This window comes from Cariama cristata, unplaced genomic scaffold (genome assembly GCF_000690535.1).
Source record: "Cariama cristata isolate BGI_N322 unplaced genomic scaffold, ASM69053v1 scaffold21186, whole genome shotgun sequence".
NCBI lineage: Eukaryota > Metazoa > Chordata > Aves > Cariamiformes > Cariamidae > Cariama > Cariama cristata.
Window position 1 is genome coordinate 31,210 of NW_009622973.1, and position 14,401 is coordinate 45,610.

Sequence of the window (14,401 nt, forward strand, 5' to 3'; positions counted from 1 at the left end):
AAGTAAAAAGTCAAATCTTTGTTTTTTAATTATCTGTTAGGTTTTGGCTGGACAATGGGAGATTTTCTTAGGGTTTAGATCTTAAGTGCAGTGCTGCTGTACCTAACAGTGTCCTATATTTAAATTAAACACACCTACCTACACCCCAACCTGGAGCACTGCACTGTGGCTGGCTCTTGACATACTGAAAGCTGGATAGTCCCCCATGAATAGTAATACCAAACAGTATCACAGTTTCAGACTGCCCAGTACACTTCCCTGAAAGTATGAGCATCACAGAATAGCACGTTTATGTAGTACCTTAGTGCCAACAGTCATTCGGAGTTGTTTGTTAGGTGACTTGAGAACAGGTCTTGCAGACTTGATGTTTATAGCTGAACTGAAAGGTGAAATGGACACTGGATTGTCTTGAAAAAAATTTGCACACAGATGAAACTAAAAGTGTGGTGAAAGAATCACAGTTAAATACTGTGTAACTGTAATAACATATAAATAAAAATTAAATTTACTATAAAGTAAAACATGAAACTCATCCATCTTAATGGTTAGGCCAGGTATTGCAGGACTTGGAACTGGATCTTTACGCCACAAACAAACAACAATTGAAGAAACAGTTGGAATAATTGTGAGTCTATTGTGAAGCACTTACACATTTCACAAATAAAACTCAACAACTTTTAAGTAGGTCTGCAAAAGCTATTTCAATATGAGCAAACATGGGCATAAATACAGAACAGAGTTAAAAAAAAGACCACTTAAGGTTATATTTTCACAATATTTAATTTAAATTAAGAATATGGGGTTTTTTGTTAGATTAAGTTAGTTTCATAATAGTAATCCTGAAGTCTCAAGGCTGTAGACCTGAAAGGGACAGAGCTTTCAAGCAGATGGGAAGTGGAAGGCACATATAAGATATCTGATGTTTTCCCTGCCCTGGCATTCTCTTAATCTCTTTTGAAGAATAAACAAAGGCAGCTGTTAATGATAAACTACCTATCAAAGCTACATGTAGCAACTATAGAAAAAAAAATAAAAAAATTAAGTGAATTGTTCAGTTACAAGGGTTCCAAAATGCTCTTCACGGGAGATACTAAGAAAAAAAATACTAACATAACTAGCAAGGTAAATACACATATACGAAAAAGTTCAATACTGTGTTTTTCCATCTTGTATGTTATTATGACATTAAAAATACACACTTGTAGAATATTAATAAAAATTAAGACTAAACTAATTGATTTATTAAAAATATTTTTTATCAGAAAAAAAAATCTTTTAAAATTACATCTGAATGAATTCCAATAAAATCAGGTATTCAGAAAATTAATCATTACTGATTGTTCACAAACCTTGCTCTCTTTCAAGATGTCAATCAATACTTCATGCACTGTATCTCTGTTTTTTTCCAGAAATCCTTCACATTTATATTCTACCTGTGCAAACAGGTGAAAGCATTAACTTTTCAGCAATACATGAACAGTTAGCAAAACAATAATTTTTACTCTCTAAGCCATGGTGGTCAACAGCTCTTAATCGGTCTTAAACATGATGGCTGAAACTCTGTTTTTTCCAGTTTCATTATGGCAAGCATACATACATGCATACTACAAATTTAGAAGCAGGACAAACGGTCAGAATCCACTGTCAACTGCAATTTCCTTCTGCCTTCAATATGAATTTCTTTCCCCCTCTTCATTATTCTATGATTTCAAATTAAAATACCAAAAAAGGAATACTACATTTGAAATGTAAATAACTGAGACTAAACCATGTACGGACTACAATATTAACTATTTTATTTGTACAGTGTACTTTTTTTCTGCCTCTTTATCTTGATGATTTATTTTTATACTCTCAAATTCATTATCTTAAGCACTTCTTACGTTTAAATAGCATGTTACAGGCAGTATTACCAATAAATAAATAGTACTATGCATTGAAGATTGATTTTATAGATGTTCCAAACAAGGGTGGTTAATATTTTCTCTATTTTCTAAGTTTCTTTTCTGAATGAGCTACTGCTAGAAACAGGGTGAAATAATACTGGGTTGTTTATACTCTACCTTATCAGCAAAGTGTTGAATGATGAAAGACGTGTTTGACATCCGCGGCTTTTCAAAGAGTGCATTTTTATTGACAAAATTATTATATAGCTTTTGAAGCCAGTTTTCATCTGTTCCATGAGGTAACTGTAAAAACGAGAAGGGCAATCTCTTTAACAAAACTCTGTTAGACTGTTAAAAACAGCAAGACTGCTTACTATCAATAAATACTGTCTGAATAAAGCATCTTCAGTGAGTTCAGAGGCCTGATAACAACCAGTTTTTGTCTTTTCAGACTAGCCAGTGGCTCCCTGTAGCAAATCATTTTCAGAAAGGTCATATTAATCCACAAATTTGCTGACTAGAGTTAATTCTCTAATGAGTCATAAATCATTTTGTCCTGAGAGGATGCTAGCTGCAATCAGGGACAATCTGATCCCTAAGAATGCTAATGAGCAGAATAACAGATAAGCTACTGAGTTAGGGAATATTGCCTAATCCCTCCCATATTACTCCATGGTTTGGATTCAGAGAAGTACAACTTGCCAACATCACCAAGACACCTTTCAGAGACCATTTTAACAGGGCTCACCTTTCCCTGCACTGTTCTTCACTGACAAAGCTACTTCAACAGTTTTGGAAGCCTAAGGGAACTACATATATGTGGAAGAAAAAAATATAGATTCAGGAATTGCTACAGTCAGGAGACAGCACAGAGAAAAAACCAGTAAGACTGAAGAAGAAAAAGCAAAGATGTAGGTTTGGTGCATTCAACAAGAACTTATAAAAACAGGAAAGGAAGACTCTTTTTTTGTATCAAAATTAGTGATTCGTGGAATAACTGAATTGTAGAAATACTGGTGGAAGAGACCCCTGAAGATTGGGTAGTCCAAACTCCTGCTCGGAGCAAGACTACCACCAACACTAGATTAAGCTGCTGTTTGAACTCAAATCCAGAAAGTATCCAATGATAAGGATCCCACTGCATCTCTGCTTAACCTGTTCTAGTACTGCACTACCCTTACAGTGAAGAAATCTAGTTGATGGGTTAGCTTCTAGTTAAGAATCTAGTTTTAGGTTCTTAATCTTGTCAAAGAAAAATAGACTATGTGGCTTACAATTAAAATTTCCAAATAGAAGGCAAATAGTAATGTTCCTTTTATGAGGAAAATGCTCCGCTTCCCATTTAAAAGGGCAAAATATGGATTACAAGTGCAACTTGTAACAATCCATATAGGTTTTTTATGAGCTCTAAATACCAGAATTTTTAAATTACCAAGCACTCTTCATCCAGAAGTTCCAAAATTCCCATTTTAGCTTCGATAAGGTCAATAACAGGCTGGTTGTCATAGAAGTCTATTAAAGTCCATGGGATATCTTCCTTCATATATTCTTCTTGTTCAAGTTTAAAGACATGCTAGATATATGAAAATTTTGAAAATGTAAGGTTACAATTAAAGAAGAAAATAAATACAGTGTGCATGTGCATGATTGTACACATAAGACAGAAACAAAATATATAAATATTTTGTAGTATACTATGTGCCTATCTTGTAAGAAAATAAACTCAGAAATTTTCACTTATATCTATGTGTGTAAGCATGTATATATATAAAAATAAAATATTTTTATTTATTACTGGATAGCCATTATCCAGAAATATCCATTACTCAAATACAAATAGCATTTGCTAATATCCATTATTGATAATCTCAAAACTGAAGAAAAATAAGAACTGTAACTAATAAAACAACATACCAGGTTAAATTGTTGCTGCAGTTTTTCATTAGCATAATTGATGCAAAATTGTTCAAAACTGTTCACATCAAATGTTTCAAAGCTGAAACACATGTCAAATAAGAAAAAAAAAATCCCTTGACATTTAAATACAAATGGTAGTATCCTTGTAAGACTCTGGAGCTATCCTAGTGTTTCTAAGAAAATTAAATAGCTGTAAGACTAATGAAGATGCTAAGCCATTTCAAAACTTCCCTAGAAGTTAACGTTACCAGACATAACAGAGCTAAAAAATCCAGAGTTAAATCTAAAAGTACCATATAAAAGTTAAATTTAAACCTCATTCACAAAAAATACTAATATTTATAGTTGCTGAACATTTCCACTACTCTGGATGCTAAAGAACTTACACAATTATGACCTTTTAGTAAAACAAACCCCTCCAAATTCATTAGCAGCACAAATTGAAAAGTGTCTCTTACCAACTCCAAAGAAAAGGAACAACTTAAAGTAAATTTGTTTCCAGAGACATTCTTACCCATAAATGTCCAAAACACCAATAAAAGTATGTTGTTTGCCAGGGAACTGCAAAGCTTGGTTAATTCTTTCCACAATAAAGTCAAATAAATGAGCATATATCTTCTTTGCCAGAGCATCCCTTGCATTAACAGTCTGAGCTCTTGTCATTGGCTTTATTACAGTCTCTGACATAGTGACAATCTTTCGGTGGCACAACCATTGTCCCATTTTGTCACAGTTTAAATCCAGAAGTTCACAGAATATATTGAGATGTTTATCTTCTGGCTTTAAAAAAGATAAATAAATATTATTAGATTACTTTTAATACTGTAACTGTTGTCTAGAAAGTGAAATCCTGGCACCACCAACATCAAACTATGACTTTTATTTTTATATAGACAAGGGGCTCTGTTCACTTCTTCATCTGGCAAAATATCAAAATACAAATACTACTAGATAGAGCTCCTGATACAGGAGAGAAAAACTTAGACCAGATGAGATGCTTTGGATTAAGACACTGAAAGAAAAAGTTACTTTAGTCTATGTTTAGGTGTCCTTGCTTTTTGGACTTGCATAGTCTGCTGGGACACACTCTGAGCAGCTTTGACAATGCTCAGTTCCCTGTATCCTGCAGATAGTCCCAAATGGCTCTTCCAACAGCTGTGGATCAATTGGATATAGGGTTCTCAGCCACATTTTGCCTTTTGTTCAGAGTTTCTGAACTTGGGCATGAAACAAGATTCGCATAAACTCTCGCTGTGATTCTATACAGAAGAAGAAGAAATCTCTCAAGTTTAGTGTACCAGTTTTAATGCTGCTCTGAGCCACAGATATGAGAAAAACTCTTGCCAAAGGACTTTTGGCATAGAATATAAAAGAAAATGTTGGTATCTGAATGAGCTACTTCCTTACACTGATGGATGATCTTTCATCTCCAACAGCTGTTATTTCCACATTGCCTAAGTGTAGGATTGCTGCCAGCATTTTAAAAACATCCATCTGAAAATCCCCCTTCAGACCTAAAAAAACAATTCTTGATTATTTTAAATACTCAGAAACAGTACAATTAATTAAAGTAGCACAATGCTGGATTACTTGCTTTGCTGTGTAGCCAAGAATTGTACAGCATCTCTGCAGACTACTATGCAAAAAGCCTTGGTTCTGCCTACTTTCTGCCTGTCTGATCCGATAAGAGATTAGGCATAAGTTCCTGTACTCCCCAAGTGCAAGCTCAAGTCTGATTTGGGTTTCACATAAGTCATGCAGGGGCAAAGAAGGTTCCAATTAGACTTCTGTCACAGCACGTTAGCTTAAGGGCCAAGAAGACTCCAGCTCTTAGTGATTTTAACCATTAACAATGAACACCAACTGCTAACAGCCATTTGCTCTTGCCTAGTACTTTTAAAACACACCAACAGTGCAATGGATAGGCTATGAAAGAATTTATTTTCATAATTAGTACTAACATTTTGGACATTTCAGAAACAATCCACCTTTGTCCATTTCAGAAAAAAAAAAAAATTAAAATATACTTAAAAGGCATCCCAAGAATTTACCCAGTAAGGTAAACGTCTTCTGAGTCTCCATCATATTTGCTCTGTCATCAACTCCTTCTATTACTGTGCTGCCACCCATTCTTGTGTAGTTAAATTCTTCTGCGCTTCCTATAGACAAGAAGCAAAACTTGTAATGCTGGAAAATTTGGGACTGGGGATAGCCACTTGTTAAAGACTCTTGTAACACCAGAAAATTAAAGATGCTGTCAGATGACAGCTCTTCGACAGTGAGCTGGAGGTCTTCTTTTTCTGAGAGAAGTCCATGCGCCTAGCTCAGTTAAGATAACACAAATTAGTATTCGTAATTCCTAGCAATTTTAATACTTGACCCAATAAACAAACAGGAATGAAGACTGAGTACACATATACTTAACGTCTGCTTCTCCCAGGTGGCATTAAAGCTTCTCTGTAGATAAATGAATGAATCCAGTCCCTAAACTGTCATTATAGCATCAGTCACTACAGAAAGTATCAAAATAAGATTTCCAAAGACAGTTAGATAAAAGTTAGATACTTGATCATGCACTATTCAAATTACTAGGGATTTGCTACCAAGTTCAATACAATCAGGAATAGTAACTAAGTGACTTAAAAATGCAAGTCCCATTGTAAGTCTGTGAGATTTATGCTATAAAGCACTCAACATCCTAGCATTTGAAAATCCAATCTTCAAAATACCGCACTGCAAAAATGAAGAGTAGGTTATTTTCTTGAGACTTACCCAATTTAAGATGCTTAAATTCAGGTTGCATCGCAGACGCACACAGCTGATAAAACATATGGTAGTTTCTCTCGTTCTCGGACTGTAAATTAAAGCAAAGAATATCATTACAGACAGAAAAAAACCAAACCCAACAAACCAACAGGAAAACATTTGCTATTCAATACTACTGTAAAGAGATAATGATACTTGAAGGCTAAATTCTACTGCAACATAGTTTGGCAAAGAAATTGCCCAATATTAAAATGGCACATCTTACGCTTCAACAAGAGCTTTGAAAGTGATAAATTCAAGTATACTTTATTTCCATTACCAATATGCTGAGTTCTTTCCCCAAGGCTGTTACTCCAATAATTTCCTCAGCTTGAACAACCATCTACTAATAAGAACTGGCAGATACTGTTATGAACAATTGTGTAGGAATGCCAGCTGAAATACTGCCCCGTGGTAACTCAGAAAACTCTTGTTTCCAAACCATACTTCAGGCAGCAGATACATAGAAGATTTTTTTGTAGCACTTAAAAAGTTACAATACTACTAAAACCAAAAACTTTGTAAAAATAGTTTTATAAAATTAAATGTTTCTTTAGTAGATTATCATAATTATGCTCTGACATGGTAATGAGTCACATGCAATAAGCCCTGGCTTTATAAATTTTCAGCCAGCTTTTTACCAAGACGCTCTCTGCCCTATATACGTTGTTCCTTTCGAGATACAATTGGCATGTGTTAATATTGTGACTGAAAATCACAGATTTCTCAAATACTTCTTGCACTTATCTCAGGGAATTGTCCTTGAGATACACCCTGCACTTAACATAAGAAAGAACACGGAATAAATTAGTTTCTTATTACAAATAAGATTAGTTCCTATTAAAAAATATATCAAATGCTGGTTAGACATACTATTCAGAACTTCATATAACATCTCCTATATGAAACTAGTAAAGGATAGTACTTTAGTAGCTATAATGACACTGACTGTTTTTAACTTTATTTTACCCACCTGAAAGACAACTCTGGATTTCTCAAGCAGGTATGTTCTCATGTTGGCTCCAATGATTTGGTAACTCTGATCAAAACTGATTTCAGTGTATTTTCCAAATCGACTGCTATTATCATTCCGTGTGGTTTTTGCATTGCCGATAGCCTACAAAAATTATAAACTTTTAGTATTTGTTTCACTTGCATCTTTCATAACAATAACTTTGTCAAAACATGACTCAGCTACAAGTTCCTAAAATCAAAGGTGCTCAAGGATCAATCTCAACATTGAGCTGTGAGGCTTAAATTTTGAGGCCCAAATTTGAAGATAAGCCTCAAGTCAAATAGTATAACACTACACAAACTGAGAATTAGAGAATGTATGTTTTCCCACCATAAGGAACCTTAACCAGTTTCTATTCCAATTAATAAAAACAAACAACTTGTTCATTATGGTTTTCTCATCATCTAATTAACAGGATGTGGTCAGAGAAAACTCCAGAGGCAAACTAGTGCCTCCAAAGGGCCACTGGTAAATTAGGCAGAACCTGGGTGCTCCTGAAGCTGACCACCTTTTCCATCAGTAACAATCAGAGGCTAAACTTCTCTAATCTAGATATCTAACTCAGGTAGCTAAAACGTCCCTAAAGATTTCAAACAAAAATTCCCAGCAGCTCTCAGAATTCCTTCCTTGATGAGTACGGACTTGACAGATACTCTCTGAAACTTACTTCGGTTATTGGATTGGATGCCAATACTTTATCCTCCACATGTGCATTGCTGCTTGACTTACTCACAGTGGCAAAGTATCTCATAGTGTATCTTGCAGACACAGTTTTTCCAGCTCCTGATTCTCCACTGACTATAATAGACTGATTTTTGTTATTTCTAAAACCAAATAATCAGACAGTTTAAATTAGACATGTCTAAAATGCATGTATAAATGTAAGCATTATATATATGAAACAAATGTATGAAAACAGCTCAGGTCAACTCTCATATCAGTTCCATCTTTCACCTCTTCTTCTCTTACTCCTCTTTGGTTGTAATCTCCAGGCTGATGTCACTGCTATTCACTTCACTAAGACAGTGTTTTGCCCCTCATCAAGAATTAAAATAATTATGAGTTCCAGAAATTCCTCAACTGGCTAAGGAATTACTCCTCCTTTAGTTAAGCTACCCATTCAAAGGTATTCTTAATAGCCAGTGGTACATACACAGTTAAATTAAATGACAATTAACACCGACTGCCACTAGACTTCAAGTGTTATTTAAGGACATTAAACAACATACTGAACCTTGCCATTTGCTTGTATGCTTCTTCTGCCACAGCAAATATATGTGGATCCATGTCACCCATGTTTTGCCCACTATATGCATGGATAATAGCCTCTCCATATATTGGCAACTGTTTATAGGGGTTTATTGCAACCAAAATTATTCCTACAGCCAAGTGTATAAAACAAAAATAAATCATAGGTTAGTTCAATGAAATGCCAGTTTTCGGCATAAACAGTTAAACTGACACAAAGTAGAAATATTTGCTAAACTAGGTAGGCGATCCTGATCAACAAACAAGTCTATACTCATACAAAATGAATTAAGCTGAATTAATTAAAACACATTTGAGGAAAACATTACTCACATCTTACTGCAAACTAACCCAAGATTTTTTTTTTAAGAATTTTTTTTTCCAAACCTTGCATTTTACTTTGCTTACCACTATAGGTGTAGATAAGCTTAGACTCCACAAAACGAACTTTAAGATTGTGTAGAACAGCTGGTTCATGGAGATAACTAAGTGCAGTGAGATCATTTTCACCAACAAGTATGTCAGGATTTCGTAGGGGTGGCAAAGCAACTGGATCAACAGGGTAATTCAGTTCCTGTCAATAAAAATTACTTGAAATATCATAAAAGGCATTATGTTTGCATAAACACAAATTGATCTTCTACCTTTACATGAAGTTACAGGGTTTACAGAGCCCTGAAATCATCAATTTCATATATCCCACTGAACTTAGGGGACCTGGAGATCATGAAAGTAAGAGGGAGCTCTTCATTATTTATGAAAAAGAAAACTACATTCTCTTTATTTACAGTATTTTGTATAGAAATCTGTAAAAATCTGAAATGCATTTAGCTCTCTAAACACATGCGTATTTCAAGTACAGATGAAAATGGCAGACCAGCTGCAACTGAATGAAAGCAAACATCTAGTCAAAACTTAAGTCAGCTCTAAAACTATCCTCACTGGCAACCCTTCAGTTTTCTTTACAGAAAGTTTAAAACTCACTTCCGTTTCTTTCAACAAATCCATTTAATCATACATTTAATACTTGTCTTTACAGAATAGGAATGCAGAAATACTGTTTTCAAAATATTAAATCTGTAAAGAACTAAGATTCTAAAATTAACGGATCTTACATAAAACAACTTCTTTAGAAAAAAAAAAGCAACAGCTAGCTGTGTGAGAGATGACTATGCCTGCCTTGCACTTCTGATTTACTTCAACTTCAGATGAGTTTCAGTGCTTGTTTCAAAAGTGAAGTGATCTTCAAGGTATGTCTTCTATACTAATGTTATACAAATAGTACAATTGCACTCTTGATATTTTTAGGTAACAGCTGTTTTCTGTACAAATTTCAATAAGATAAAAGTCTGGTCAACACAGGGTTAGAATGAAAGAAAATATGGACAAGTCATTTAGATCCTGTAATGGTGAGTCCTATGTTTCTACATAAACATATCTCAGCAAATCCCACAATAATTAAGGCTTTTCTCCTTACAGTTCCATCTTCTAATTGCACATGGAGAAAATGGTCTCCAGCTTTGTAGTTTTTTGTGATTTCTGCAGACTGCCAAACTTCTTCATTATCAGGGATCCAAACCCTATTGTACTACAACAGAAAAACAAGATAATAGTTAGTTTAGCTATTATCATAATACCAGACTAGCATAAAAAGTTTTCAGATGTCAAGTGCAACCTAAAAGCTGAACTGGATGCCAGGATTTTTTGGGATTATTATTATCTCTGTACAGCAGGCTGTAGTTTTGTATTCTAGTTATTCCTCATGAAAGAAAAAAAATGTGAGAGCAGTCATTAATCTCAGGCATGCTTGTTCTGCTCCTGTTTAGTTTAAAGTCTGCAGAACAACTCAGCATGCAGGAAAGTGAACAAGGTCAGACTGTTGCCAGGCTCTTCAAACTCTCTAACACTGAAGAAAGTGTTACGACAGTGAAGAAATACGCTTAGGGCAGAGTCCTAATTTCTAGGAGATTTCAAACAAGCAAGTACCAGAGAAAGCTCCTCGTTTACCAGAACTTGGATAATCACTTCCCTGAAGTATGGGATACTGAAATTAGAGAGCATTTTGCCATAGGCACAGATGTATACGCAGGAAAGACTCTGCACAGTTACCTTTCTTTTAATGGGACTGAAGTGCAACCTCCAAACAACATCTTCCCCTGTTCTAGGGTGAATTTCAAAGACTACTGGCAGGTTTCCTTCTTTACAAGCCATCAGCTGGCTTAGCTGAACTCAGACCCAGTAAGGTACTTTAGCTTTGCCTCAGGAAGAAAATACCCTTCCTAAAAGCACTTATTTCCAATGGAAGCAGATGAACTGTAATTTTCTTTTAGGTATTTGAAGAATCAAGACAACAGAATTACCTCTAGCCTTCTGAAGCATAAACATTTGCATTTAAATTATGTTGTTTGAACCATCTAGTTGTCCTATGCTGAAGTTAAAATGCTGAAGCATTAGCAACATCTTTAAATGCTCTGCCCTAGAAGCTACAGGAAACACCCTAGTAGCTATAGGAAACAGCATTCTTAAAAGGACATACCACAGCTGGCAACCTCAGTAAGTCAGGAATTTCTTCACTGATGGGGTGTGGCCTTCTCATCCTGCCAGGGTTTAACAAAGCGGCAGCATCCCTAAAAGCCTCCCTAATGCACAAACTATGCATTAATAGACACTGTTTTTAGTAACACTGAAATCACTTCTGTTCAGGGATTTGCAGTTTGAGACCACTTCTGACACGTCACCACCTTCCTTAAACCTCGATGCAAAATTTTTTTTATACTGCATAGCATGTATCTCAGATGGCAATGAAGATAACATTGAAGACTGTATTTGGATGTAAGGAGAGGAGAGGAGGAAGGACAGTGATGTCAGAAAAAAAGCCTGAAAATCACCAGTACCTGCTAGTACTGAGTTTCTTATGGGCCATCTCTCTAGTTTGTGATAAAGTAACACTAGAGAGCACAGAACCATTCAGTCCCTACTTGCACAAGCAATCATGCCATATAATCTTCTTCCAGCGTCTTTCTGTTTTGATAGCCAGAACCATTCATTTAATTCCCCTACCAGAGCTATATTCATGGTCAGTTTAAACCAACTGTGTTTAAGTAAACCCATGAGAACTGCTGCAGCTGCTTACTCAAAAAATTAACATTAGTCAAGGCTTTCATGAAGTGTTAGCACACCCACAGATACTTTGGAGACTCATATACCTTCTCCTTTTGGTGTTGCAACTGTTGGTTTTGGCACAAATTACTTTTTTCCTCTCTAATTTGGAGGAAGTCCTGAAAGCTCCAGCCAATCGTCAGAACATGAGGGTCTCCACCCCAAGAACTCCACTGAACACACCGCCAACGGTGGGTGCCTACTGAGGTCCCTACAAACCGCACTGTACCTCAACAGTAGCTTTCTCAACTCTAAACCCTGCAGATAACACCAAACAATTTAGGGTAAGAGGGACCTTCGCAAGACATCCTGCAATTTAGCTTGGGTTGCTCAGTGACCTCTCCAGTTGAGTTTTCAGTATCTCTAAGGATAGAGAGATTGACTCATCTGGTCAACCATATGCCAACTTGGCATGCATGTCAGGTGATGAACACTAATCGAAACATCAGCTGCTTTCATGATACCTCTTTGCTGATGCCTTCAGGATGATGGCATTTTTTTATGCAATATCCAAAATCACAAAGACCTTTTCTAAACAACCCCAAACCACTATGATGACAATGTTTTCATCTATCTGACCAAAGGTAGAAAAATCCAGCTTCACAAGTATCTATTTAATGGGCAAATGAAAGACATGGCTAAATTAAATCAGTTTTAACTTTGCTTTTTCCAAGTATATCTAAGTATAGATCAACTTTTGTGTCATTCCTACACTATGTTGATTTCTTGGCTTATAAATAATACTGACTCATTCACAGCAGTTAAATTGAATTCTTTATTTGCTGTTATTCTATGTGAGTCTAGAATACCACCACCAAATAGCCTCAGGGGCACACAGCTTGTTCCCATGTAAGAATGGGAACTGCACTAGGTCACGGACCAGAAAGGGAGGAAAAAGCGTATCATCAAAGTACTGGTTCTTCAGAAAAGGTCCCTGCAGCTCCAGGAGCCTCCATTGGCAAATGTACCCAGCCTACCAAAGTTTGCTTTCTCCAAACCCTGCCTTACAAGTAAACAGAAGAGAGTTTGCTCATTTTCATATCACATTACACCCACACACTCCTTCCTCCCCTTCACCTGCCTAACATTATTCCTGATTAAAAAAACCTTATTTCTGCTGCTCTGAGTGTGGTACCAATACAAAATGACTAAATACCACTGCAGCACAAGGCTAAATAGAAGTTTATTATAGCAGCTGCTTTTGCAATAGAAGAGATACAGGCTTATAAATTAGTAATATACATATATTACTTTGTTATTTAAAGCTAAGCAAACAAATTATACATCACAACATTCTGGTGACTACAGGAAAAGCGGGAAAAATTGTGCAAAAAATACAGCAGCTGCACTAAGGAGGAAGAATCTTTGCTTTAGTTCTGCCAAACACATTCAATATTTGCATAACAAAATGTCCTGGGTTTGGCTGGGATAGAGTTAATTTTCTGCTTAGTAGCTGGTACAGTGTGTTTTGGATTTAGTGTGAGAATAATGTTGATAGCACACCGATGTTTTAGTTGTTGCCAAGTAGCGCTTATCCTAAGTTAAGGATTCTTCAGTTTCCCATGCTCTGCCAGCAAGCAGGCATACAAGAAACTGGGAGGGAACACAGCTGACCCGAACGGGCCAAAGGGATATTCCATACCACTGAGCATCATATGCCCAGTATATAAACTGGGGGGAGCTGGCCAGGAGGTGCCGATCGCTGCTTGGGGACAGGCTGGGCATCAGTCAGTGGGTGGTGAGCAGTTACTGTGCATCACTTGTCTTTTCTTGGGTTTTAATTATTTTGTTATATTCCTTTTCATTACAATTAGTATTATTATATTATTGTTAGTATTAGATTTTATTTTATTTTAGTTATTAAACTGTTCTTATCTTAACTCATGAGTTTTTACTGTTTTTTCAACTCTCCGCCCCATCACAGCGGGAGCGGGGAGGAGTGACTGAACGGCTGGGTGGTGCTTTGTTGTTGGCTGGGATTAAACCACGCCACAAAAAGAGCGAGCACTCCGCGATTAAGTAGCCAGGGAAGTGCTGTTAAACTTTAGAATCACCTTATTGTTGGCTAGCACATCAGAGACCTACACCTGAAGTCCAACGGTCTCCCAAAAGAAGTATTTATCTCAAAATGAAGTATTCTCCCATACTGCCCTGGGACTTTATGGGCACTCAGACGGGCTTTAGCTCAGCTGTCCTGGGCAGATGATGCACCCGTACACACAGGGCACACATTCCCTCCCGGTCAGGTCCAAACCAGGGAACCCTTGTCAGTAACACAAGTGGCTCAACATTTTAATGCGCCGCCGCAACCCCAGAAAGCACAAAAAGCACAAGCACGCTCCGGCGAGTTTGGCATTACCCGCCCGGCCTG

At 36.4% G+C, this 14,401-nt stretch overlaps 1 protein-coding gene across 1 annotated transcript in view; it reads right to left on the reverse strand.

Annotated features, from left to right (window-relative positions):
- Nucleotides 1–11,467, reverse strand: part of MYO5C (myosin VC) — a 31,972-nt gene extending 20,505 nt beyond the window's left edge. Inside the window, exons 1-15 of the mRNA XM_009702561.1 lie at nt 11,408–11,467; nt 10,349–10,459; nt 9,280–9,445; nt 8,858–9,002; nt 8,291–8,447; nt 7,582–7,725; nt 6,576–6,657; nt 5,855–5,962; nt 5,211–5,317; nt 4,318–4,583; nt 3,801–3,882; nt 3,319–3,459; nt 2,064–2,189; nt 1,350–1,433; nt 301–435 (exon numbers count right to left, since the gene is read on the reverse strand). Coding sequence (XP_009700863.1) covers nt 301–435; nt 1,350–1,433; nt 2,064–2,189; nt 3,319–3,459; nt 3,801–3,882; nt 4,318–4,583; nt 5,211–5,317; nt 5,855–5,962; nt 6,576–6,657; nt 7,582–7,725; nt 8,291–8,447; nt 8,858–9,002; nt 9,280–9,445; nt 10,349–10,459; nt 11,408–11,467 — 1,914 coding nt within the window. The remainder of the gene's footprint in view (nt 1–300; nt 436–1,349; nt 1,434–2,063; nt 2,190–3,318; nt 3,460–3,800; nt 3,883–4,317; nt 4,584–5,210; nt 5,318–5,854; nt 5,963–6,575; nt 6,658–7,581; nt 7,726–8,290; nt 8,448–8,857; nt 9,003–9,279; nt 9,446–10,348; nt 10,460–11,407) is intronic.
- Between the last annotated feature and the right edge of the window lie 2,934 nt (nt 11,468–14,401).